The sequence below is a fragment of the Mustela nivalis genome (assembly GCF_964662115.1).
Source record: "Mustela nivalis genome assembly, chromosome: 10".
NCBI lineage: Eukaryota > Metazoa > Chordata > Mammalia > Carnivora > Mustelidae > Mustela > Mustela nivalis.
Genome location: NC_139029.1, coordinates 69,856,293 through 69,883,393, shown reverse-complemented (window position 1 = coordinate 69,883,393; position 27,101 = coordinate 69,856,293). Strand labels below are relative to the sequence as shown.

The window sequence follows — 27,101 nt, the reverse complement described above, 5'->3', positions numbered from 1 at the left end:
TGAATATTTATTTATAGCTTTTATGAAACTAAACTGCCAGAAGCTTATACCAATTTATATTTCTCTCAACAATGAAAAATGTCCATTTCACCACTCGTCCCTAGTATTTCTGATTTTAACGACATCTTTGTAAATCTGACAGGTAAAACTATTTCATTTCCATTTACATTTCTTTGGTTATAAATGAACTTGAAAATCTTACTGTATTAAGAAATCAGTGCCATTTAAAAGGATCTGGTGCCTTTGTTTTCTGCCCTTCTCCCTTGGAATTGTGGTAGCGCTCCAGATATGAAAATTAGCAATTTTAAGTCATGGAGTCAGAAGAATAATTACAGGCATGGGTATAGAATTTGCATCCCCTGTAAATTTGTGTCATCATGCACATACTGTTTTCTTTAAACTGTGGGAGAGAATGAGCCTTAACATTTTCTAGTAAGCATTAGCTCTTAAATAAGTGCCCTGTATTACCTTATTAAAATCAAGTATAATATTTATTTTCCTCTTTTAATACTTATAAATGTTTCTCAACCTTTTTTATTATTATTATTATTGCCTCCCAAGGAGCCCTTTTAGACATTTCCATCTAATTGCCCCTCCATGATATTTGATACCATAGATATAGGATGTACTTATTAATCTTGTTTATGTACGGTGACCCTTTGGAAGCCCACACGCCATGGTAATATTTGAGACTTTTTTTTTTAGCACTCCCAAGAACAAACTTTACCCCCCTTTGGTGATGCTGCCCTCATTAAGAATGCATGATTGAGGAGGCAGGAGAAAAAGCTTTGCTGGGCATGAGTATTTTTTTAGTTTAATGGACTCAAAGAGAGGTCACTGTTCTCTTACTTGTCAGGTGGTCCAGAAGGGGACATTAGGTTTAACAATTGCCACTGTTCTTCATTAGTCTTTTATCAAACTAGACATAGTGCCTTGAGGTACATAAGTTACCTAGAATATTTATTTACAGTATTTCCATTCATGAGAATTTGGTAATTATGGCAAGGACACTGTGACATGATTATAGTTGAAGGCATTTTGTTGAAATTAGGGGATAGTAGTCTTGATATAGTAGGAGTAATAGTGAATGTTTTAAGCCCTATCCCAGTGGTTCTCAGCAAGTGGTGATTCTGCCTCCCAAAGGACATCTGCAATAATTGGAGGCATCTTTGGTTGTCATACTGGAGGAGTGGGTGTTGCTAGTGGCATCTTGGGGGATGCTGCAAACATCCTGCTGGGGGAATTGTTTCCCCTGTCTTCCCACCTCCACCACCACCACCACCATAACAAAGGGATATGGGGTCCAAAATGTCAGCACTGCCTAGGTTAAGAAACCCTGTTCTAGTCCAGTGATTCTGCTCCTTGGAATCCGTCTTTACAGAATAGTCCAAAATACAAAAATGTATGTGTGTGTGTGTGTGCATGCATAAAGATACTCACTAAAGTGTTCCATTTTCCTTTACAGTGTTCTAGAAAATTTACTGATGCAAACATAAAACATAAAATTACTCACAATCCCCCTCAAAAATAATGTGATTTTGGTGTATATGTATTTTTATAATTGGGACATGTATCACTATATGTAATTATGAAAAGTGGGAAATGAACTTAATTCTTTGAAGAACAAACTGATGCTCATCAGAGGGGAGGTGGGGGAGGGTGAAACAGATGATAGTGCTTATCATGATGAGCACTGATAGAACACTGTATGTTAACCACACTAGAATTAAAATTAAAAATTGAACTTAAAAAAACCCTAACTCTTTTGAGATTTAGATTTCATTGCCCATGGCAGAACTACATCAGTTTCAGGAACACTAAAGAACTGGCAACTACTTCAGAAATAAATTAACTCAGCCATTTCAGGAATCTTTATACAGTACCCTTCAACCTCTTGTGTCCATTCTTTTCCTTAAATTTTGTATTCTGAACTACTGTTTGCAAATGATTTTTACACTACCATAGAGTTAAAAAATACAGGCAGTTTTTCAATGAAGCTAACATTTAATTTTGTGTATCAGAAGAGGTAATGATAGGCGCATCCCTAGGGAAAATCTTTTTTTTTTTTCTTTACTGTAATTTAATATGGTAAAACAAATGATAAAAAAGTGGAAGCAATCATAATATCTATCAGTAGAGAATGGATAAATAGATTTTGGCATTTTTCACAAAATGAAATACTATGGAACAGTTTAAGTTAATGAACTAATCTGTATGTATTAAAATAAAATCTAAAGGATAATGTAAATGAAAAGCAAGGCATAGGATATTTAGAGTATGATAACTTTGAAGTAAATGTTAATGTTACACAAAATCTATATTGTTTATTCATATGTGTATAGATACATACATAAAGTACAGAACCATGAATGGCAAGAATATACACCCAACCTCAGGAAATTAGCTACCTCTGGATGGGAAGGGAATTTGATCAAGGAACAGTTCAGTTAACTTTTTATTCCTTAGAAGAAAAAAATATTTCAAACAAATATGGCAACATGCAAGTTGGATTAATCTTGAGTATGGGTGCATTGAGTGTTCTTTATATTCTTCTTCCTTGTTTATGAAAAATTGCAAGGTCACATTTGTTAAAAGTATACATACTTCTCATATTTGTTCATGTTTGAACTGAGACCATATATAGAAATATTTTTATAATAGTCATAATTTAGCAATGTATATATAATAAAATAGTAGTGAATGACTTCTTTACAATCACAACTAGTTAACTATAGCAAATAAAATGATTTCCGGGGGCTTTTCTTCCATTGTTTTTGGAATGCTAAGTACTTTCTGAAGGTATTTAGTGTCTACTGAGTGTTAAGAAAGAGGAATGGTTCTTGAAATTGCTCAAGCAATGATTGGAGTAATTAAATATGATTTACAGTCCCATAAGATGATGAATTCATAATCTTATTTTCTCCTCTATAACATGGGAAAAACAAATATATTTAGCAAGAAGCCATATTATACATTTAGATTAAAAATTGGTTTATATCTTACTAAGAAATGTGAAATTGGGCCCTAGGTGACTCAGTTGAGTATCTGACTCTTGGTTTGGGCTCAGGTCATGATCTCAGGGTTGTGAGATTGAACCCTATGTTGGGCTCCATACTTCATTAAGCACAGAATCTGCTTGAGGTTCTTTCTTCTTCCCTACTTCTCTGGTCCCCCACCCCACATGTGTGCGCTCTCTCTCAGATGAATAAATAAATATGGGGAGAAAGGAAATGTGGCATCTCAGAGCCTTTTGATGGTGATATGATGCAATGCCTGTTTCACAGATAACGAACATTGCAGGGTATTTTGTTTTGGAAGAATTGTTTATTTAAAACCAGGAACTGTTATATTTGCATTCAGATTTCTTTTAGAAGTTTTTCCTCTGAGATTTTAGACATCTGGTCTTTAAGTTAATAAAGGGTACTTTATGGCTCTGTTCTATCAGAAAAAAGAGAAATGCTAAACTTAACATGATTATTTCTTACATGAGAAATGGCACTTTCAACAGAAGTATAATCAAGCATATTTTTTTTTCTAGCTCATGCTAAAAACTGTCTTTTTAATAACAAAAACTTCCATAAGCAGATCTGTGATAGACTTACCCTAAAAGAAGGCTTTTTACTTGCTTTTATTCTTATTGTATCTGATAAAAATTTGACTAAATCATGTAAATGTTTAGTGAGACATACTCTACTAGATTGTATTAAAAGAAAACTATTTGAGATTTTGGAACCATCCTGCTAAGGGACAGATTTATAGTGATGCTGGTCATTTGCTTGGAAACGCTGTTGGCCATTAACTTGCCAGTGGGTTGTTAGAAATTTTCTCTAAGTAAGGAAAACATGTAAAACCATCATATGGTGAAAACATTTAAATTTCTCTGTTGGATTGAATATTTGCAGCATTAAATTTTTTGAAGAAGGAATAGTATTTAGTGTCACCAAATTTAGGGGTGTTAAATAGAACATATGGTCATTATGCTAAAATTAGTCATTTGGTGAATTATTACTGTTGATCGTGTATCAAACCAAAGTTTAGACCTGAAAGCAAAAGGACTCTAGCTGAGAGTGTATTTTGCTTAGCAACCAACTTGTTGTCCACTGTTTTGCTACAAAATGCACGTACTCATGGCTTGGAAGTGTATCTGCAACCAGCTGGTTGCAACCAGACAACACTTCATTCACTTAATTTCCAAACTAGTTAGGCAAAGACATCAGCCCCTTGTTTTTAGTCAGGAGGAATTTATTTGTAAACTTCAAGTAGTAACACACTGATCTCAAAAGCCCCTGATCTGTGTGAAATTGCCTTCTAATTCAGGAGTGTAAAGTCCTTGTAATTCAAAACTGCTGCACTTCATTTTGTTTTCCTCTTCAGAATCCTTACAGGTATATTGTTTGAAAAACAGCTTCTAAAACCTTAGAAAATAGTTGAAAGATACATTAAGTGTTAGGAATACTTTTTGAATTACTATCTGAAAAAGAAAATTTATTGTCTACCTTGATCCTCATAAGATTATCTTCTAATTTAGAAAACAGCAGTTTTGTTGGCATGTGAAGCTCCAGTTTCCTCAGAGTCAAGCTGTGTACATAGAAAAAAGGTATAGTATTACAACTATTAAGAACTTTGTTCTTATTGTGGTTTTGTATTTACAATAAACTGTTAACTTAAATGTGTATCAGGAGTAAAATGGATAACTAAGTTGTTACCTTTGAAGTTTATACCAGACTAAAGTCAGTGAAAGGACTTAAATATTATGGATGGAGCTATTTATAGCACAGTAGTATATATGAATATGTATAATTGAGGAAAAAGTTACTCATTCAGAGCAGTGTCTTAATTTTGTTTCTACAGATTTATAATTCTAAACAATGTGCATATTTACTGGAAAGTTGAAAAACTTGAAATACTTTGTTTCCAGAAAAAGTAATATCAATTTTTTACCCTGGTCTTATGATTTAGAATGAATAAACTTGAACATGCACTGAAATTTGCAACCTTTTTTCGGATTTTATATTTCTACATCTTTCAAATATATTTCATCCTCAGTTCTTTCTTCTCGTCTGTGAGCACAGGTGTGTGTTAAAAGAGGCTTCATATTTTTATAATTGATTTATAGGGAGCTTCTCAAAATAATTGCTTTTTAGGACTTTTTAAGTGTGTCCAAGAATTTTTTTTAAGCCTTTTTCCTAAGCAGTTTTTGCTTAAAAGGATGTTATATTTTGCCAAGAGTAAAATAAAGATCTGTGTTTAGTCATTTAAACAAAACATCACAAGATTTAGTGATTCCAAGTTAACACCATTAGTAGAAACTTATACATAATAATATGTTTTCTTTTTCTTGTTTTTTTGTTGGGAAGAGTACCAGATGATAAAACTATTAATGAAATCCTAAGACCTTACATTGATCCTGAAAAATCTGATCCTGTAATTCGTCAAAGGTATGCTTCAAAAGTCTTGTAATTTTCTGAAATTATTAAAAATGCTGAGGTACTGATTATGTACACATTTATTATGTAGAGCTATGACTTTATTAGAATGTGATATGTCAGTACAGTTTACTTTCTGTGCCATTTCCTTGGTGTTTACTCAAGGCTTTGTCAGTCATGGATGATGTTTTTGGATAGCAATAAAAACAGTACATAATACTTAGTATTTACTGTTTTCCAGATACTCATTGAAGGAGATAATTAATATGTACTAAGTAATTTAATCCTCACAGTAACCCTTTAAGGTAGATTACTACTTATACCCATTTTGCAGGTGGAAACTAAGTCTTAAAGTGGTTAAATGACTTCATATAGCAAGTAAACAGGGAAGCTGGGATTTAAACCCAGATGTTCTGGAATCAGAGTCTGCACTGTTAACTCTCGAATCAGACTTCTTTAAAGCTGAATCAGAAACTTGGCAAATTAAGAGTTTCTGAATAATTGTTAAAGACCAGGGAGTTCTGTTTCAACCAAGTCTTCGTAAAACTAATTAAGATGCACTCTGCCTCCTGTCCAGAAATATAGCATGGATAAAAATGGTTAACATAGAACAGTAGAAAGATGCAATTATATATCTGGTCTACAGTAGCTCGCTCTCTTTTTTACTATGTGATCAAGGAGTAAGTTACTTAACTTACTTAATTTTTTCATCAGTAAATGAGAATGATAATATTCACTAGATAAGGTTATTTGAAGCTTAAAAAAAACCCAGAATTATAAAGTTTCTGGTACAGGGCCTAGCACACAGTAGGCAACACTCAAAAAGCAAATCTATTATTAGAGTGTGAATTAGTTTTCCTGAGCGGAAACTCATTTAACTTTTTTTTCTCCAGATGGTACCTGCTTAGGATATGAATGCTTGGTTTGGTTCCAGAGTAACCTGGTATTTAACCTTTAGATTGGGTGGATTCTAAAATGTCTGATCCAATTCTAATTAAATCTCATCTTCTACTTCTAATAAAAGGTTGTGCTCAGACTGAACCAAATCCACGCCCCATATCAAGTAGTGTCTTTGGTACACGTATAGTGATTGAATTTCTTTTCTTCTTAATACTGATAATCCAACTGTAATCATTGGTCATGTGTTTGGCAGTAAGACAAAGTACCTGTCATTAAATTGGATGCATTTTTTAAAAATAAATACCAAGTTTAACTTAATTTACTGAAATAAATATTTTTTAATTTAAGAGAGAAGAAAGGTAATTTTTTAAAAATTCAAATCCTTGGTTAGAAAATATTTTTAACCTTTTTTTCTGTGTTGGATAGTTGAATTTTAAGTATTATTAGCTACTCTTAATTAAATGTTTGGTCTTCCATAGATAATATCTTGAAATATATTAAAAATCAGTTTTGTTTACTTCAATATGACATTTTTGTTTCAGGTTGAAAGCCTACATTCGCTCTCAAACCGGGGTCCAAATTTTAATGAAGGTTGAATATACACAGCAAAATTTAGTAAGGTAAAACTGCTTCCCTCCCCGTTTCTTTAAATATTTTCGAATTCTGTAATATAATTAAGTAGCTTGATTAGCTTAAGTAGCTGGTTATTTTACTACTATGATTTTCAAATTAAAATTTTAAAATAATCACACTTATAGGATAAATTCAACTGAAAAATTACTCTGGTTAAAATATCTTAAAATAGCATTATGCACAGGGCACCTGGGTGGCTCAGTTGTTAAGCGTCTGCCTTTGGCTCAGGTCATGGTCCTGGGATCAAGCCCCACTGGGCTCACTGCTCAGCAGGAAGCCTGCTTCTCCCTTACCCATTCCCCCTGCTTGCACTCCCTCTCGCTGTCTTTCTGTCAAATAAATAAATAAAGTCTTTTTTTTTTTTTAAGATTTTATTTATTTATTTGACAGACAGTAGGCAGAGAGGCAGGCAGAGAGAGAGGAAGGAAAGCAGGCTCCCTGCTGAGCAGAGAGCCCGATGTGGGGCTCAATCCCAGAACCCTGGGATCATGAGCTGAAGGCAGAGGCTTTGAGCCATTGAGCCACCCAGGCGCCCCCCCCCCTTTTTTAAATAGCATTATGTACAAGTAAAAGATTCCTAAAACCCATTTTAACTTACTTCAAGAAATACTCTCTACAACAGAGTTCATGTTGTTGCCTTTGGAAATACAAAACTTCACATGATCAGCTGAGCATAGCGTACTTTGCATTCTCTGCCGAGAAATGTAAAGAGAGCTGGGATCTAACAAACTCTATTACTTGAGAAACTTCTTAACTTGACTGGGCTGTTCCTGCATTAATGCTGTGGTGAAATAGACTACACCAAAGATCTCTGGGAGTCTCTGCAAAGTCTTCTTAAGTGCCAGGAACATTGTCATTGTACTGACTTACAAAACACTGATCTTTTATGACCTTTGATGCTCTTTCATTGTTCATTTAACAAAACTACTAGAATCAGTTCAGGCTGTATCTGGTCAGTCTCACCTATGACTTGATTTGTTAGTTTAGAGGTTTTAGAGTCCAAGCTGTGAAAGCAAAACTGGGATTTCTCCAGTTATGTTAACTTGAGTAAATTTTACGATCTCGCTTACCTTAGTTTCCTCACCTTTAAAATGGGGATGATAATTATTATAAGATTGTCCTGAGGAGGGTTGCCTGGGTTGCCTCTGCCTTTAGCGCAGGTCATGATCTCGGGGTCCTGGAATCGATCACCGCATCAGGTTCTCTGCTCATTGGGGAGCCTGCTTCCCCCTCTCTCTCTGCCTGCTTCTCTGCCTACTTGTGATCTCTCTCTCTGTGTCAAATAAATAAATAAAATCTTTAAAAAAAAAAGATTGTCATGAGGAGCCTGGGTGCTCATTTGATTAGCGTCTGCCTTTGGCTCAGGTCATGGTCCCAGGGTCCTAGGAGGGAGCCCCTAGTCCTACTCCTTTCTCAGCCAGGAGCCTGCTTCTCCTTCTCCCTCTGCCATTCCCCCTGCCTGTGCACTCCTTCGTTCCCTCTCTTTCTCTCTCAGATAAATAAAGGCTTAAAAAAAAAAGATTGTCATGAGAGATTAAGGTATTTCATTCAGCACACAGTAAGTGCATGCTTTTATTACTACTACTACAGATAAATGGATTCTTACAAAATGTTTACACATGAGATAAGACCTGTAGTTAAGAACAGATTTAAACACCAAGTCTTAACCAACTTTTACCAATATATCTCAGACACTCTCAACTTCATATCATTGATCATGGTTCAGTGATAAAAAAAATTCAAGTTTTCTATCACATAGTTTTTTCCCTAGACTTGTTAATTCAGTATATTTATATACAATTCATGCTTTAACTCTACTCCTTCCCCCAAAATATTTGGGGTCTCAAGTGAGGGGTGGAAAATTTTGTGGGTTCTGCAAAGATAGTTTATCCACTTATAATATCCATGTTAACCAAAATCAGTATTTCTGAATTGGCAATCAAAGATTTATGTAATTAGTGAGAAATACTGATGTAAAAGGTGCATTTTTTCAGTTTTGCCTAGCAAAATCTTAAAATAAATTTCATACAATTTATGTTTAAACAAAACAATTTGCATCATTCCCTTGGAATTTACTTCCTATCAATCATTAAATAAGTTTTCCTTCTTTTATTATCTGTTATCTCATTCAAATTCGGTTCCTTTCTTAACATTTGCTATATTTTATTTAGTTAATTCTTGTAAATGTTACTCGCATTTATGTCATACGCTCTTGATGAGTATATTGTGGCTTCAGTCTCATAAGCCTGTTAAGAGAACACCTGTGAGTTTTTATGAAAAATGAAATCACTTTCGGATAGTTGTCTCATCTCATCTTCTCCCAAGTCTTCTCCTGACAGCCTGCTGATGTGTCCAACCTTCTAACACTTTTGCACCACTCTGAGAGTTTGCCAGCTCCTTGTCCTAGACTGCCAGCGTGGGGGATAATAGGTAAATGGCTCCGGAATGGTTGGAAGGGAGACAGTAAAAGTGCTACCCATGCAACTGATTAGCTTCATCATTTCCTTTGTTGTATATAATTACAGATAGCAGACATTGGCTACTATTTTAATGCTGCTTGAATGCAGTGGTTTTCTTAATTAATAAGTATGTGTTTGAAATATATTGCTTTTTTATTATTAACATATATATATTATTTGTTTCAGGAGTATAGGTCTGTGATTCATCAGTCTTACACAATTCATAGCACTCACCATAGCACATGCCCTCCCTAAGGTCCATGCTTTTCTAGACTTAATAAAAATATTTTGATGAGGTTGGGCATCATCTTGACTACGGTCACCCTGTTTTCCTAATCTGTTAGGCAAATAATTAAATTTCTTTACCAAAACTAAGGAAAACAGCCCATTATCATTTTGGTACAACTGGTAATAACAAGAGGTTTGGGTTTTTTTTTTCTTTTTTCCTTTTTTTGTTTTGTTTTAGTTAATTACAGTTTTTTTTTTTTTTTAATTTTCTTTGTTGTTACCGTTTTTATTTCCTCCATTACCAGAAAGAGAAAGTTTGCTATATCTTCATTTTAAGTCAAGGCAAACTGGGGCTTTGCCAGGGAAGAAATCTGCTACTCACTGAGACAGCTAAACTTGACTCTTTGACATGGTATCCTCTTTTTCCAAAGTTCAAGGAAACCAAAACTATACATGTTAAAAGGTGGATGCTTAGTATTTTAAAGTTTATAATACAGGACAGGCTGTTTGGGCTCAGATAGCCTTCACTTTTAACTTGGAAATGTGTGCTATAAATGCTTGAAGAGGCAGAGAGGTTAGAGATTTTGAGATGGAGATTTCAGCATTTCCTAGCAGACAAGGGTTTTCCAGGAGAGTGGCTGGCAGAAATGCCTACAGCATGACATGATCCAGAGGGAAGCAGTTGGGAAAATCATTTCATGCAACTGCATTAGAAATTAGGATACAGAGAGACCAGAGCACAGGAAGATACCAGTCAGATCAGAAAGGTTTCTTTTAACAGAGTGTAAACCTGAACCTGAAACCAGGTCAAAAAGTGCACTGAATTGAAGGTCCAGTGACCTAATTGTAGGCATTCAGTTTCTCTGTGCTTCGTTTTCCATTAAGATCCTTTGTTTTCTCTTTTATACCTTCTTTAGGAACCCAAAAGGGACCTAACCTTAATCCCCAACGGGAAAGGCATGATAGATTAATAAAGCAAAAGGTGATGTTGTTCAAGCAATACCTAGAATAGGCTGTTCTGATACTAAACCTGAGCCAATCTGAATAACATGAAAAGTATTTTGACTTTCTCTTATCTATATCAAAAACTTGTTATCCAAATTTCCCCATTTGAGTTGTTTATTTGAACTCAGTAGTCTATTGGAAGTCATTAGGAAGAAGGCAAAGAAAATCCAGTGAAGGAGTTTTTGTTCTAAGTTGGGATAAGGTGCATCATTTATTTTTGAATTGTTAAGTCCACTTCATGATACCATGATCCTAATTGCTATAAAACTTCCTGTTTTCAAGTATTTTTTAATCATTGAATAATGAAATTAGATACCTGAGAATCCTTTTAGAAATAGATTTTCATTTGATTTTTTTAAATGATTTTTAAATGATTTTTTTAATTAAAGATTTTTAAATCACAGTGTTTTTCAGATAATGCATTCATAGATAGGATAAGAATGAGCACTTATATTTGATTGTAACTTGATTACATGTATCATTAAACATTCAGAGAACATATAAGTAATATTATTATAGGTTTTAAAATGTTAGGCTTGTAATATAAGATAAGCATGCTAAAATGGAAGGATTTTATTATTTCCTAAAATGTACTTACAAGGCAGAAACATGTAGTTTCCTTGTGGCTGATGATTTTAAATGTATCCTACGATTTACAGCATTCCAATGACTCCGGAGTAAAGTCTTTTTACCAAATATTTTAATGTTGCCAGTTTCCACTGGTTGTGTTTTCCATTCTTGGAGGGTTTATGACAGTTGTCTCATGATGTACCTGATCCGCTAGAGCGGTCTTAAATGTTTCCCACTTTTTAGCTTTGCCATACATGACTTTTATTTTTAGACTTAGGGGATTATAGAGTGCATGTCTAACCCTAAGGTATTTGCTGCTGATCTGTTTGGGAGTTTTCTTTCCAGAATACACTGGCTTTGAATTTGCTTTTTTCTTATAAAAGCTAATATGGCTTCTAAATAAATTCATGCATTCATTCACTTGCAAACAGTGATACGCACTTTGATTCAGGTTATCATTCTGGACATTAGGGTAATGGCAGTAAGGAGAACCATTCCTGCCTCTGTAGAGCTTACATTCTCAGTGGAGGAGAATTCATGAGAGGTGCTTTCGTTTGCAGGCCACCCTTTATCTTTTGCCACAGCATTTCTTAACCAGCTCTCTCTTCTCAGATAGTAAATGAGTGGTTTTGAAACAGAAAAACCTATGTTGGTAATGCCAGGTCCTGTAAGAGATAGTCATTGTGTTGCTGCTCCCTTAAGTTGTTACTGACTGAAGAATTTAGAATACTCCAAAGTTTGATACTGTTCATTCAGTTGTAATTTTCAAAATCTGTTTTCTGTATTTTAATGGAACCATTTATTTCCCATAAAGAAGTTGAGATACATTTTTTTGTCATGTTTACTTTGCTGCTTTGATGTTTATGTAAGGTCCTTTTTATTTTTATTTTTTTAAAGATTTATTTGAGAGAAAGAACGGGAGAGAGGGACAGAGGGAGAGAGAATTCCAAACAGACTTCACTCTGAGTGCAGAGTCCAGAGTGGAGCTTGATCTCATAACCCCAAGATCCAAGACCTGAGCCGAAACCAAGAGTTGGTCACTTAACTGACTGCATCACGCAGGTGCCCTGTAAGGGCATAGTTTTGATATAGATATGGGTTAAACTATTATGGGATAGTTCTTTCCAAATTTACTCAAAAACCATTAATTAAGCACTTTTATCTTTGTGGCATATAAATAAAAACTGGGGTTTATTCAAGAATGAATGGGGTATAGTTCTCCTATACAGACCTGAAGCAGTAATGACTGACTGAGGTTCCTGGCATGGATTTGTTTTTTGAGAGATGCTGGTGAGCCTGGAGAGTCTTCGGGCACATTTGAGGTTTAAGTAGAAGAGGCATCATTTTCTGGAACATTATTTTTAAAAGCAATGGCCTTTTTATACTACTCATTTGTTAATAGGATCCCTTCAGAGTGAGATGATATCATATTCTAGTAAAAAAATACTAATACTATACTTTCGGAATAGAAGTAGACCTGATTTTACTTTGAGAGGTTCCAGACTAGACTTTGTAGACCAAAAGCCTCACCATTGTAAATACTAAGCTTATTAGATCACTGCTTCTCAAACCTAGCCCACATTATGGGATGTTCCAAAATAACCTTTTTGTCTTTATGCAAAAGCCTACATCAAAGTAGATTTTCTGTAAAGTCAAAATAATGTTATAAATTTGGTACAAACCTTGGAAAGTTACTAAGCCTGTTTCCCCACAGGAAACAAAACAGAAGAGATCAAAACAGAAGCAATAGTGCCTTGTTGTGAAGAATACTTTGTGATGTTAGCTGCTAGTACAATGCTTGGGACATAGCAAATCGCTCTTAGTAAATACGTATTACTCATGTATTAAGAGTTGTGATAGGGGCACCTGGGTAGCTCAGTTTTTTTAAGCGTCTGCCTTTGGCTCAGGTCATGATCTTAGGGTCCTGGGATCCAGCCCCATTTTGGGCTCTCTGCTCATTAGGGAACTTCTTGTGCTCACTCTCTCTTTCTCAAATAAATAAAATCTTACTTAAAAAATTATTAAAAATAAGAGTTGCAATATTCAGACAACATCTTGCAGAATTGACTCAATATAAGGGTTTTTATTATTGTTTTAATCCTGAAGATTACTTCCTTACGAAAAGGAGGAAATCGGTTTCAAACAAAAAATTCTGTGTAGTCAGCAGTGGACTATATTATACATTACTTTTTAAAAAATAACAACTTGTTTCAGCAATTTTGTCTTTCTTATACTTGTGAGAAGTACCCTAAGTTCAATATTAGCTATACTCTCAATATGTTTGCCATTAACCACATGGGGGCAGATACCCAATCATGTTTGTTTCAATTTCTTTTGATATAAATTGGATATTGGGAGAATATAAGATTTGAGGAGTTTGTGTATTTAAGGTGTTATCAAGTATTATTTCTGTACAGTGTCTCAGATGTATTTTCAACCTTTTCCCCAAACTCCAAATCCTGGTTTGTAGCTGTCTTATTAACACATCTCATTAGATCTTAAACCATTTAGAGCTTATCACACCACATCTGTTTTTTCCTGGTGTGTGTGTGTTTTGTTTTAAATATAGAATAAATGGGTTGATTATGTTCCTGGCATCTAGTAAGCAGTCAGCAAATATTGATACTTATTCCTTATTATTAGCACTGTCATTCTTGTAGTGAGACGTAAGACCTTAGAGCCATGTTTCACTTTTCCCTTACTACTCTGGCTTACATGGTTGCTTCCCTCTCCATTTTTCTGAGTAGGCTATTGTTTATCAGTATTTGCAGTGGAGCCTGTCCCTTCTCACCAACTGCATGTGATTTCCTTATCATTTGTGCCATAAAAAATATGTTGTACTTCTCATAGTTTCCTGCAATCTTGTCTTATTTTTCCTCCCAATAAGATTTATGCTATTCGATAATAAACTTCCTTTTGAAAAACAGTGACTATATTAGGCATCTTCATTATTACATTTCCTGTAGTACTAAGCCAGTGACTTCCCCATAGTAGGAATTTCTTAACAAATAGTATACTGATTCACTTAAATGTATGTATGCTTGCTATTTGCTAGATGTTGATACCACTTTAATACCCAAAAGCAGGATTGGGACAACTTTTTCTACAATGGCCAGAGAGTAAATGTCTTTGGAATGGTGGGCCATATAGTCAAAATTGTCAACTCTGCTATTACAGCGCATATGCAAGTATAGATAATACATAAATGAATGGGTATGACTTACGACATTCCACTACAACTTTATTTACAAAACGGACAGACAGTGGGTTGAATTTGGCCTGCTGATTGTAGTTTGCCAATCTCTGCTCTAAAGGATTTTTTTAAGTAGGCTCTACACCCAGCATGGGGTTGAACTCACAACCCTGAGATCAAGACCTGAGCAGAAATCAAGAATTGAATGCTTAACCAGCTGAGACACCCAGGCACCCCTAAAGCATTTTTTAATTGGTTATTTGACTATATCATTTAATCAGTGAAGGGCTTCAATTCTCAATATGGAAAATGAGAGAGAAAAAAAGAAAGAGATTACAACAACTGCCCAGTATAATTTAAAGTTACTTCAGAAAAAGCAGTTCCTGCTCAAAGACGGGCTTTCTAATAAATTAACATGACCTAAAGTATCAGTGAGCCCCTTCCATATGTCAGCTCAGTGTTAAGCCCTACACAGGCATCTAAAAGACCAGCCCTCAAGGAGCTCACAGTCTAGGAGAGAAGGCAAATATATGATAAATGCCACAATAGCTATGTATTTTATATTTAAGGCATAATAAGTGCCCAAGGGAAGGCATGGGCATTTCGCATAGATCTTCCAGACTTGTCATTTTTTGATGGACGTGCACACCAGTTGCCTTCACTCTGCTTGCAAAGTTTGGCATATAAAGTCAAGTGTTTGGACTTTAAACCCAAGCCAAATTAAAATATTATTTAATAGGCTTTGACTTAATGAGCAACACAGAAGATTATTACTCTTCTTGGGGATACTACCATGTTGTAGTTGCACAGATTTTATTAGCTGTTTCTTACTGTTCTGGTTGCAGTTAATAATTTTTGGAAAACTTTCTTGGAGTGGGGGATCAGCCAGCAAAAGTATGAGCTCCTTCTCTTGGATGATTTTATTTCCATGCTGAGAGGATTTTTTTTTTTTTTTTTAAAGATTTTATTTATTTATTTGACAGAGTGTGATCACAAGTAGGCAGAGAGAGAGAGAGAGAGAGGAGGAAGCAGGCTCCCTGCTGAGCAGAGAGCCCGATGCAGGACTCGATCCCAGGACCCTGAGATCATGACCTGAGCTGAAGGCAGCGGCTTAACCCACTGAGCCACCCAGGCGCCCGAGAGGATGTTTTTTAAATAAAAACTAAGGTTACTTTACTTTCTTTGGATCTGTAGCATGAAATATTTTAAAAATCATTTACAGTGAAATTAAAGAAGATGCTTTTTCCTATGTTGTTTTAAAGAAATTGATTTTGTCTATGAAAAGGCCTCAAGTGAGATCCACCTGACCTCCTTTTGGTTTTCACTAACACTCCCATCCCCTGCCCAGCAAGCAAAGACCTTTTCTACCTTAGAGCAGAGCTGACCTCCAGTTCATATAACTTGTTCAGATTCTGATTTCCCTGACTCTCGGCTCTACCTGCAAGATACTACCGCCCAGCCTCAGTTAATTCTAAGAGCTGGTCTCTCGCCTGCCTTTCCACATAGCCCTGCCATATCCCTCCTTGCTTTTTACCTAACCCATACCCCACTGGCCAATTATTCCTCCTGACCATAAACATCTCCACAACTGAACATTTAACCTGTATTCTTTTCTCACAAAGTGCTTCTCAGATTTCAGTGTCCATCATAATCATTTTGGACGGTTGTTGGAAATACAGATTTCCAGCCTACCCTTAGAGAGGCTCTATTTTATCATTTTCACGTAGGACCCAGAAAAGTGCATTTTTTACAGTCTCTGCTTTCTAAGTTATCCGTGTGATCAAACTTGGAGAAACACTGGCCGGGGTGCTAAACTCCTTGAGGACATTTGATTCCCATACAGTGTCTGACATGTTTTCTGTATAAGTATTTGGCAGATGTTTATACAGTTGAATTTTTGAAGATGTGAAAAGAAATATGTAGTTTGATATTAAGGTGGATTTTTTTAAATCAGATTTTTACGTCTTTAAAGATATTAATCTGTAAGCTTTACCTAATTCAATTGGAACTATAAAATTATCTTATTTCAGGCTTACAGAAAATAACTGAAAAACATATTTTGAAGATATTCTAAGTAAGAAATTTATAGTATACACTCTGCAGCCATCAAAAGAAATGAAATCTTGCCATTTGCGATGACGTGGATGGAACTAGAGGGTATTGTGCTGAGCAAAATAAGTCAATCAGAGAAAGACAAATATCATATGAAGTGGAGATGCAACGTGGGGGGTTTGGGGGGCAGGAAAAGAATAAATGGAACAAGATGGGATCAGGAGGGAAACAAACCATAAGAAAAGATTGTATTTATTTGTCAGAGAGAGAAAGAGAGTGAGCGCACACGCACAAGCAGGCAGAGGCAGAGAGAGAAGCAGGCTCCCTACTGAGGAAGGACCCCGATGCGGGACTCGATCCCAGGACCCTGGGATCATATCCTGAGCTGAAGGCGGCAGCTTAACTGACTGAGCCACCCAGGTGTCCCACCATAAGAGACTCTTAATCTCTCAGAACAAACTGAGGATTGCTGGGGGGAAGGGGATCAGGAGAGGGTGGTAGGGTTATGGACATTGTGGGGGTGTGTGTGCTGTGGTAAGTGCTGTGAAGTGTGTAAACCTGGCGATTCACAGACCTGTACCTGGGGCTAAAAATGCATTATATGTTTATTAAAAAATTTAAAAATTAAAAAAAATCAGATTGCCCCACTGCATTAAAAAAAAGAAGAAAGAAAGAAACTTTTAGTATGCAGTTAAAAGTTAGGATTTTTAAAAACTTCCTGCCATTAGAAAAGAGGGTGTTGGAAGTTAACATTATTTTGAGAATATTGGTACAGAATAAAATATATTATCAGAGAACATTAAGGGGATTCCAGAATGTCTAAGGATAGTGTTAATTACTTTCAGATGTCTTGCCTTAAGAAAATTGCAGACTCCGTTGTTGCCTTTTAGTTAGATCCCTTGAAAGTAAATGTGCTAAAGGAAGGGTTAGTAAAGACAGCAGTATGCTCTCTAGGTGGGGTTACTTAATTTCCTTATTTTCTTTTTGGAAATTGATTCTATAAATGAGTACTTACAATAGTAAGCAAACTTGTAAGTAATAGAAGATGCCATCATCCAAAATTGCCCATCTATAAAATAATTTCCAGTAAAAATATTACTTAAAATGTAGTATGCTTGAGTTTTAATCAATTTTACACTAATAATTACTAAAATTATTCAATTCAGAAGTATTTTTAACATTTAAAGTATTAAGGTCATAGGTAATAAAATTAAATTTGTAGTTTACATACACATTTTTGTTACAGAAAAGTATAAATGGGTAATCAGTTAAAAGATTTTCAAACATAAATACATTATTCAGGGTAAAATTTCTTTGTGGGGAATTAGCGTGGAAATACAAGTTCAAGGAGAAGAGGGAACCATATAAGCTTTCTAACTATTAAGGAAGAGCTTGGGGGGAAAAAAGAGAAGAGCATGTTCATCTTTTTTTTTTTTTTTTTTTTTTAATTTTATTTTATTTTTTCCAGTGTTCCAAAATTCTTTGTTTATGCACCACACCCAGTGCTCTATGCAATACATGCCCTCCATAATACCCACCACCAGGCTCACCCAACCGGCCACCCTCCTCCCCTCCAAAACCCTCAGCTTGTTTCTCAAGAGTCCACAGTCTCTCGTGGTTTGTCTCCCCCTCCGATTTCCCCCAACTCACTTCTCCTCTGCATCTCCCCATATCCTCCGCGTTATTCCTTATGCCACAAGTAAGTGAAACCATATGATAATTGACTCTCTCTGCTTGACCTATTTCACTCAGTGACTTATTCACTCTTCCAGTCCCACCCATGTTGATGCAAAAGTTGGGTATTCATCCTTTCTGATGGAGACATAATACTCCATTGTATATATGGACCATATCTTCTTTATCCATTCATCCGTTGAAGGGCGTCTTGGTTCTTTTCACAGTTTGGTGACTGTGGCCATTGCTGCTGTGAACACAGGTACAGATGGCCCTTCTTTTCACTACCCAGTAGTGCAATTGCAGGGTCATAGAGTAGCTCTATTTTTAATTTTTTGAGGAATCTCCACACTGTTTTCCAAAGTGGCTGTACCAACTTGCAATCCCCCCATCAGTGTAAGAGGGTTCCCCTTTCTCAACATCCTCTCCAACATTTGTTGTTTACTGTCTTGTTGATTTTGGCCATTCTAACTGGTATAAGGTGGTATCTCAATGTGGTTTTGATTCGAATCTCCTGATGGCTTATGATGATGAACATTTTTTCATGTGTCTGTTAGCCATTTGTATATCTTCTTTGGAGAAGTGTCTGTTCATGTCTTCTGTCCATTTTTTGACGTGACTATCTGTTTTGTGTGTGTTGAGTTTGAGGAGTTCTTTATAGATCTCGGATATCGGCCCTTTGTAGTGTCATTTGCGAATATTTTCTCCCATTCCCTGGGTTGCCCCTTTGTTTTGTTGACTGTTTCCTTTGCTCTGCAGAAGCTTTTGATCTTGATGAAGCCCCAGAAGTTTATTTTTGCTTTTGTTTCCTTTGCCTTTGGAGACCTGTCTTGAAGTTGCTATAGCCAATGTCAAGGAGATTACTGCCTATGTTCTCCTCTAGGATTTTGATAGGCTCCTGGCTCTCATTGAGGTCTTTTATCCATTTTGAGTTTATCTTTGTGTATGGTGTAAGAGAATGGTCGAGTTTCATTCTTCTATACATAGCTGTCCAATTTTCCCATCTGTCTTTTAAATGGATGATACGGTATTGAATTACTATGGTATTTAGATTTGAGTAAATTTAAGAGTGAGTTAACATTTTCATTTTAAATCATTAGTATTTACACTCCACAATAAATTGTGTTCTTTTCATCTATTGTCTGCTTGAGATTCTTTTCCTCTCCCTCCCCTTCCTCCTCTCCTCCTGCCTTCACTGGCATGTGCACTCTCTCTCTCTCAAATAAATAAATAAAATCTTTAAAATATATATATGCAAAAGTATCATTGTTTTCCAAAACTATTTTAAGTTATATATAACCAAAAAAGTATGAAGATCCTGAATAAGTTTTCTCAAACACACCAAAAAATGTTTGCTGCAAGGGTGAATTAAGATCAAGGTTAAATCGAGAGGCAAATGGTATCTTTATGCAACATAATAAATATTAATAACAATCTCATATTGAGTGCCTCCACTGTTTTTTAGGTGCATTAGGTGCATTTTTTAGATCCATTATGATTATGTTACATTATACAGGCGTTATAAGTTTTACACATTGTAAGTGATAGAGAGCCTTACCTGTAGGTTCGTAACCACCACATGGTGGTACCTAGATCCAAACCTAATCCTGCCTGTCTCCCAGTACACTGGTATGTGTTCTCAAATGGACATAATGCATGTTCTTTGATTATGTGAAACCCAACCCCAGTTCTTAGTTATCTCTTTTGGGGATTGTTGATTGTTTTTCAGAGAGCCATGGTCAAGATGAGTACGTGCTCAAAATGCTGTTAAACTATGGCCATATTTTGGATCTAGACCTTAGAACAAAGGAAGCAAGAGAACACTTGAAGACTAGAAAATGTAGAATCAATCTGAAGAGTGTCCATACATATAAAGAAAATACGTAGAGTGAGGTACCAAATATTTTTATCAGAGAGGGACATATCCAGTGGGTTTTATGCATGGCATTCTGCTTACAGCAGTTTTATGATAAGAACTATAAATTTAGCTGCAGAGAAGCTGAAGCTCAGCCAGTTGGCACAGCTGGGTTAGTAGGTACTAGTTATCTAGGTACTTCATTTGCTAACTCTACCTACCTCCCCTTTTTTTAGCACAGCCTGAAAGAATATGTGCAGGTTGGTAAGGAACAAGAGAATATATTTTGAATGTCTGCTTAGCTTTAGAATTTCTATCATGACAATTGTCCCAATGAAATTTGTTAATTATTTCTTTGACTAGTACCATCAGTAAACTGTGGGATTTATTTCTCTGAACTTGTTACCTAGTAGACCACCTCTATGTGGTAGATACTAAATAAATATTTGAGGAATTAATCAATGAATAAGTGTTTACATTTCCACATGCATTAAGTGTAATGAAGTATGTACTATATCTCCACAAGATAGGAAGGATAAGATCTGAGAATTGACCTACCCAGAAGAAACCAATTTACAGTTACAAAGTCAGGTTTTGGATTTAGGTCTGTCTATAAGATCATGCTTTTTCTACTAACTAATCTTGTCATAGATCATGAACATAATTCCTTTCTAGTATGTCATTTCCCTGCTAGAGGTACTTTATTATAAAAAAAAATCTTCAGAGTATAGAATCTTACTACTGATACTAGTTGGACAACTTCTGCTTTAGAAACATTTCATCTGTTAAATTCTCTTATGTTATCTTTATAAGCTAGCTGTTGAATAGATAACTTTTCCATCATTATACCAATGAAGAAAGTGGAATAACAAAGGTTGAGGAGTCACAGAGGACCTTAAAGTCTAAGGATCTTAAGATTGGAGCCCAAGTCTCTGGATTTAAAAGTATTTAAGCTTCAAGTAAGGATCAGGAAAGACTGAACAAATGGCATCTAGAACAAGTAAGAGCTTTGTAAGTCCCTCTTTAATGTTTTAAAATAAGTACTTGGCCACTATTTTACCCCATTCCATAGCTTTCATACGATGGATAGACTAGAATCATTTGTTGCCGCAGTATGAACTGTTGAGTCTTCTGAAAGAGGAGACAGGTGTCTGCACTACCCAGCTCGTGACTAGTGCCCCATATCAAACACTTATAGTCCTCATTTACATAGATATATTGAAGTCCCAAAACAAAGTGCAGCAAATTACTAATTCAACCACTGTTGGCTTTTTTTTTTTTTTTTTTAATATGAAAACTAAAGGGCCGCTGGATGGCTCAGGGGGTTAAAGCCTCTGCCTTCGGCTCAGGTCATGATCCCAGGGTCCTGGGATCAAGCCCCACATCGGGCTCTCTCCTTGGTGGGAGCCTGCTTCCTCCTCTCTCTCTCTGCCTGCCTCTCTGCCTACTTGTGATCTCTCTCTGTTGAAAAAATAAATAAAATATTTTTTAAAAATGTATGAAAACTAAGAGAAATTAGGTAAAAAAATTCAACTTTGGCAAGATCCATTTCTATATGACATGGACTGTATGAATTGCAAAAGTTGTGACATAGGAGTATTATTTGGAGAAATTTTAAGTAAAACCTTTTTCTTTTAAACAGAAGAATTAAAACTCTCTGACCCCTGGACTTTTAATTTATGTATCTTCTCCTATTCTGGGTCTTTTTAACAATCTGGTTTCTTTCTTCCTTTTCATTTGGATTTTGAAAACCAATTTGTTTCCTTAATCCGTATACTTTCTGCCCTATTAAAATAAGTTTATTACTTTAAAGTTTGTATTATTATTATTTTTAAAAGATTTTATTTATTTATTTGACAGATCACAAGTAGGCATAGAGGCAGGCAGAGAGAGAGGGGGAAGCAGGGGGGAAGCCCCGATGTGGGGCTCGATTCCAGGACCCTGGGATCATGACCTGAGCCGAGGGCAGAGGCTTTAACCCACTGAGCCACCTAGGCGCCCCCAAAGTTTGTATTATTTTCAAGGAATTTGATAAATGTGGATCTAAAAGAGTTTGCAGTTGATTCAAAAACCATAATTCACTGGTATGGCCTGGAGGAGCCATACCTTAAAAACAGTTAACTATCAAATAACTGATTTATATTAAGGTTAATTTAGAGCTCCTGGCTGGCTCAGTCAGTAGAACATGTGACTCTTGATCTTGGGTTTGTGAGTTCAACTCCCGTGCTGGGCATAGAGCTTGCTTATATACATACACACATACATATGGATAGAAAGATTTTAATTTTTTTAATAGCCAAAGATTCAACCTTGTACATTTGGAATCAGTTAGTTGCACTTTTAACTCAGAAATCTAGATTGAGAAATAAATGCAGCGATTAAGGATGTAAGTTAAGTGCTATGAACATCACATAAATATCAAAACTTATAAGGGTGGGTGCCTGGGTGGCTCAGTCAGTTAATTGTGTGCCTTCAGCTCATGTCATGATCCTGGAGTCCCCGGATCAACCCCCACTAAGCGGGGAGCCTGTTTCTCCCTCTCCCTCTGCCTGCCATTCTCCTGCTTGTGCACACATGTGCGCTCTCCCTCTCTCTCTCTCTCTCAGTCAAATAAATAAAATCTTTAAAAAATATATCAAAACTTGTAGAATTTTAAACCTGGAGTCAATTTGGAGATCACCTCATCCGGTGACCTTCTTTTTTAGTGGAAAAAGTTCTGTGGCCTAGGGACTACCATTAGATTATTAAATTTGGAGAATATTTATATTTAGTTTCAATATTTTATAGGAGGGGAGAGGGAGATCATCTAAGGAGTGTCAGTAATGGGAAATAAAGTAGTTTGTGACTTTTAAAATTCAGTCTTCTTTTGAATTAGGAGAAACTTTTTTAAAATCCTAATTTGCAAATAAAGTAGAGGAAGAAGTTGAGAACTTGGGCAGTTTCTTTGAAAGTTAGTAACAGAGCCAAGATTAAAAACATACCCTTGAATATCAAGACAACTTTTATTTATGTAATGTCAATCACTGTAACACCTGTTTAGCCTACTGAGCCATGCTGCCCTTCTAATGCCCCTGTAAAGCTGCCTAGAGCAGGTCAACTAGTCAGCCTGTGAGGGTGAACAAGTGAAATAACAAAAGGAAATGTCTGAGAGGATCCCTAGGGTAAAAAAAAAAAAAAAAAAAAAGACAGATGTTGGTGTCTTAATTCTTCCAAACCTAAGTAGTTTGTCTTATGGTAGCAGAGCCATTCTACTAATGGGAACTCCAGAGTTGAGAAAATTTCAAACAGATAAAGCTGTCCCTTAGGATTCAGTAACTTAATGGCTTGAAAAAGAGCTAAGGCCTATAAATGTTTTAGGCACTGCCAAGCTGGACTCTACAGCTTGCCTAAAGATAATAGAAATAGAAACATTGAAAGTTCTTTTAGCTTCCTAGAAGTAAGAGTGATCTAAAACAATAGTTTGAAAGTTTTAATTCTATATTTAAAATGTAAAATGCATAAAAAAGCAAATGTGTGTTTCCGTGCTTACATAGTAAGTATCATTCTTTGTTACGCTGAAGAAGTCCAATGACCTGAACTAAAGTTTCTATCCGAATGTATTTTGTTTTAGGTAAATACAAATGTAAAACTTTGTTTATGGCTTAAGTAAATGAGTTAACAGTTTCTCTGTTTTATCATTTAATCCCCGCAATAACTCTGAAGTGATACTGTCATTCTTTCCAGTTTCATGTGTGGAAACTAGGGATCAAAGAAGTAAAGTAACTTGTCCAGAATCACAGACCAATGAGTAATGGCACCAGGACTTTAACTCATGGTATTAGGCCCCAAACCCAAGCAGCCACTAAAAGTTGATGCTTTATTTAACTACAGGTCACAAAATGTTACCCTTATGTGTTTGATAACTTTTCTTCATAAACAGTTTACATAATTTTCTTTTTAAATTTATGGGCAAATTTTAATGGTAGACTGAGATACCACTAGTAGTAGAAAGGTAAAGAAATTCAGGATTTCAACTAAAAGATTATCTAGTGAAGTCAGACCTCTTTAACAGACTTGAAAGCCGAAGTCTAGAAGCTTACTGACAATACCAATATTATTGTGATTAGAAGTTTGCAACGTTTTAGGGGAAACACTAAATAAAATTCAGCAGTTCTAATGAAAACCATACAACATACCAGATTTTCATTGTATTTGAATAAAGTATTTTAAAAATAATTCATTGTAAGTTCTTATAAATGTTTGCATCCTAAGTGCTTTGTTAAAGTAGAAAGAAAAGTAAAAGGACCTGCTACACACATAAAACAGGAACCAAAATTTTTATAACTAAATAAGTAATCCTTGTAGCTTTGAGGTTGAAGTGATGTATAACTTACTACATGTTACTTGTATCTCTAGATGTTTCTCTGCTGGGAACATATTTTATACTGTATCAGCAAGAATACTAGGCTTCCAGTTATGTGGCATTTGAAGAATTTTTTTTTTTTTAATGCAGCTTTGGAAATACAGAGAAACCTAATGAAGTTTGAATATTATGAAAAGAAATGCCTAAAATGTTAAGTCTACACTGAAAATTACCAAAAACTGAAATAAGTGGAAAACATCCCCTTATTTGTGAAATGTTTCTTAATAGAAGTCTTGTGATTCAGTTTAAATTCACAGACGATAAGTTGCTGCGTTTGTAAGATATACTACTTAAAAATTTCCTATCTGAGAATTCAAGTCTTATTTTCTCTTAAGAAAAATTTTGTTATATCCATTTTATATTCTGCTTTAAAAGTTAATCTTAAACTTTGATATCTAATTCAGTCTCATTTTCTCTTATGTATAATTGCTGCTAACTTTAAAAAAAGACCCTGCTTATTTCAAAGGGGAATAATGTTTAAAAGATGTGAAGCATTTAATCCTTGAATGCTGGAACCACTTTTAAAGTATTGTAAGCACATCTGTGTTACATTACACAGGGAGAAAAATGTATGCATTCCATGGCCTATGGGCACTAGGGTGGCTGGTTTAGGAAAACTGAGTATTTTGCATTTCATGTTTCTTTCAACATAAAAATTTTTCTGTGATTCTAAAATGAAGAATTGAATTCCAGGGGTAGGGAATTTAGTCAGGCAAACATAAGTCAAGTACAGTTCCCTCTCTTTTCACCTACTTCTGCTTCTCAAAAAAAATCAGTTTCCATAGCGGGTTTTGTCTTTGCATTTTGTTAAACACTTCCCACCCCCCCCCACCACCTCCCTTATTTGAAAAGTATTCCATGGAACAAACTTACATATCTATACATCTACACAGGAGTTCTTCATAAGTGCATTGCATGTCTCAGTCAGCTGCAAGTTATGGTGCAAATAATCTATTACTCATTAGGAAGTACCAAAGTTTGTAAATGATTTACTCTTAACAAAATTACAGCAGATTCAAATGTATTCCAGTGATAACTTCATTCTTGATCACTTGTATCCAGTATGCTTTCTTGAGCAGGAGGGAAAAGGATGGAATTACAGCTGTCAGGGTGGGTATCCCTTAGGATTTGTGTTTTGCATATGAATATCATCTGTCATTGGTGGAGATGGAAGAAAAAAGTTGGAAAATTATGACTACATTGGTGAAATGTTCTCAACTTTTTCCTCTTTAATGTGACATGATATTCATATGCCAACATATTCCTACGTGCAACTCCTAGTGAGCTAGTGAGTGAAATTCCTAGTGAGTGAAACTCCGAGTGAGTGAAATTCTACCCCTTTCTCTGCTGCCCCAGAAAAGCAACCAAGGAGGAGAATGTTAGAGGAATGCATTTTTAATCAATCCAAAAAAAGTTCTTTTTTTTTTTTTTAAAGGTGTGACTTGAGAGTTTTATACCTTAAGGAACATTAGCATCTAATTACCTGTGACACATTTGACGGCTATGTCATGATACTTTGAGTGGTAAACTTCATATTCCTTAAATTTTGTGCTTTAGCCTCATCTAGAAACTTAAACCTGTTTTATTTTTTTTAATTTCAAACTAAAGGAAGACCTAATTAATCATATGGCAATGTAAGTTTCTTATTTATAATTAGAATGAACTTTTTCCAAAAGTATTCCTAGCCAGTTATTTTAATACCATATGTTCCTGGAAATTATCATGAGATAGTTTTTTTGTTTTTCTTTAAAGGCTCAAACTAAATATATTTGAGGAATTTGGATTTTGAACTAGTCATTCCCTGATCCAAGAAGAATTCATGACACATTAAACCATAGATACTGTATAAAAGTTAGCCTTTATTCCTTGATCTGAAAATGACTTGTTTTCAAGCTTTTCTAATATTCAGTTATTTGATGTGCTCTTGATTTAGCTTTAGAACCTGTATAGTAATAGCATCTGATTTTTTTAGAGGGATTAAACTTACTATATTATAAGGAAATAACAATTGAATTAATGTTGTTAACATTAAAAATATTTTTTAAAGATTTTATTATTTGACAGACAGAGATCACAAGTAGGCAGAGAGGCACGCAGAAAGAGAGAGAAGGAAGCAGGCTCCCTGCTGAGCAGAGAGCCTGATGTGGGGCTCGATCCCAGGACCCTGGGATCATGACCTGAGCTGAAGGCAGAGGCTTTAACCCACTGAGCCACCCGGGGGCCCCAACATTTAAAATTTTTTTAATGTAAGGGACTCTTTACATTACGACTCTATCGTCTTTATTAGTAACTTTGAGTATTAAGGATGTTTTTTATTTTTGTTTTGCTTTTTTTATTGTAAGGTATTATGAACTGGATCCTTACAAAAGTCTCCGTGACAATTTGAGGAACAAAGTGATTATTGAATATCCAACATTACATGTGGTATTAAAAGAATCCAGTCATGACTTGGAAGTTCTTCACCAAGGTAAATGTAAATTTGTTCCTATAATGCTTAAAGTAACTCTAGTGAACCTGAGCACTTACATGACTGTCTTTATTTCTTTATATATATATGTTTTCCCCCTGTATTTACACACTTACCTGAATTTGCTCTATAGCTAGCTATAGTTAATGTAAAGAACCAAATGAATGAGCTACTGATTCTGTCATGATGGGAGCACGTAGCTTATAATATCAGTTTAAAATGAATAAGTTTGTCTCT

At 35.4% G+C, this 27,101-nt stretch overlaps 1 protein-coding gene across 1 annotated transcript in view; it reads left to right on the top strand.

Moving 5' to 3' along the window:
* Positions 1-27,101, top strand: part of ZNHIT6 (zinc finger HIT-type containing 6) — a 199,594-nt gene that overhangs the window by 27,407 nt on the left and 145,086 nt on the right. Inside the window, exons 6-9 of the mRNA XM_082688214.1 lie at positions 4,529-4,597; positions 5,358-5,438; positions 6,869-6,946; positions 26,740-26,864. Of these exons, the coding sequence (XP_082544340.1) occupies positions 4,529-4,597; positions 5,358-5,438; positions 6,869-6,946; positions 26,740-26,864 (353 nt within the window). The remainder of the gene's footprint in view (positions 1-4,528; positions 4,598-5,357; positions 5,439-6,868; positions 6,947-26,739; positions 26,865-27,101) is intronic.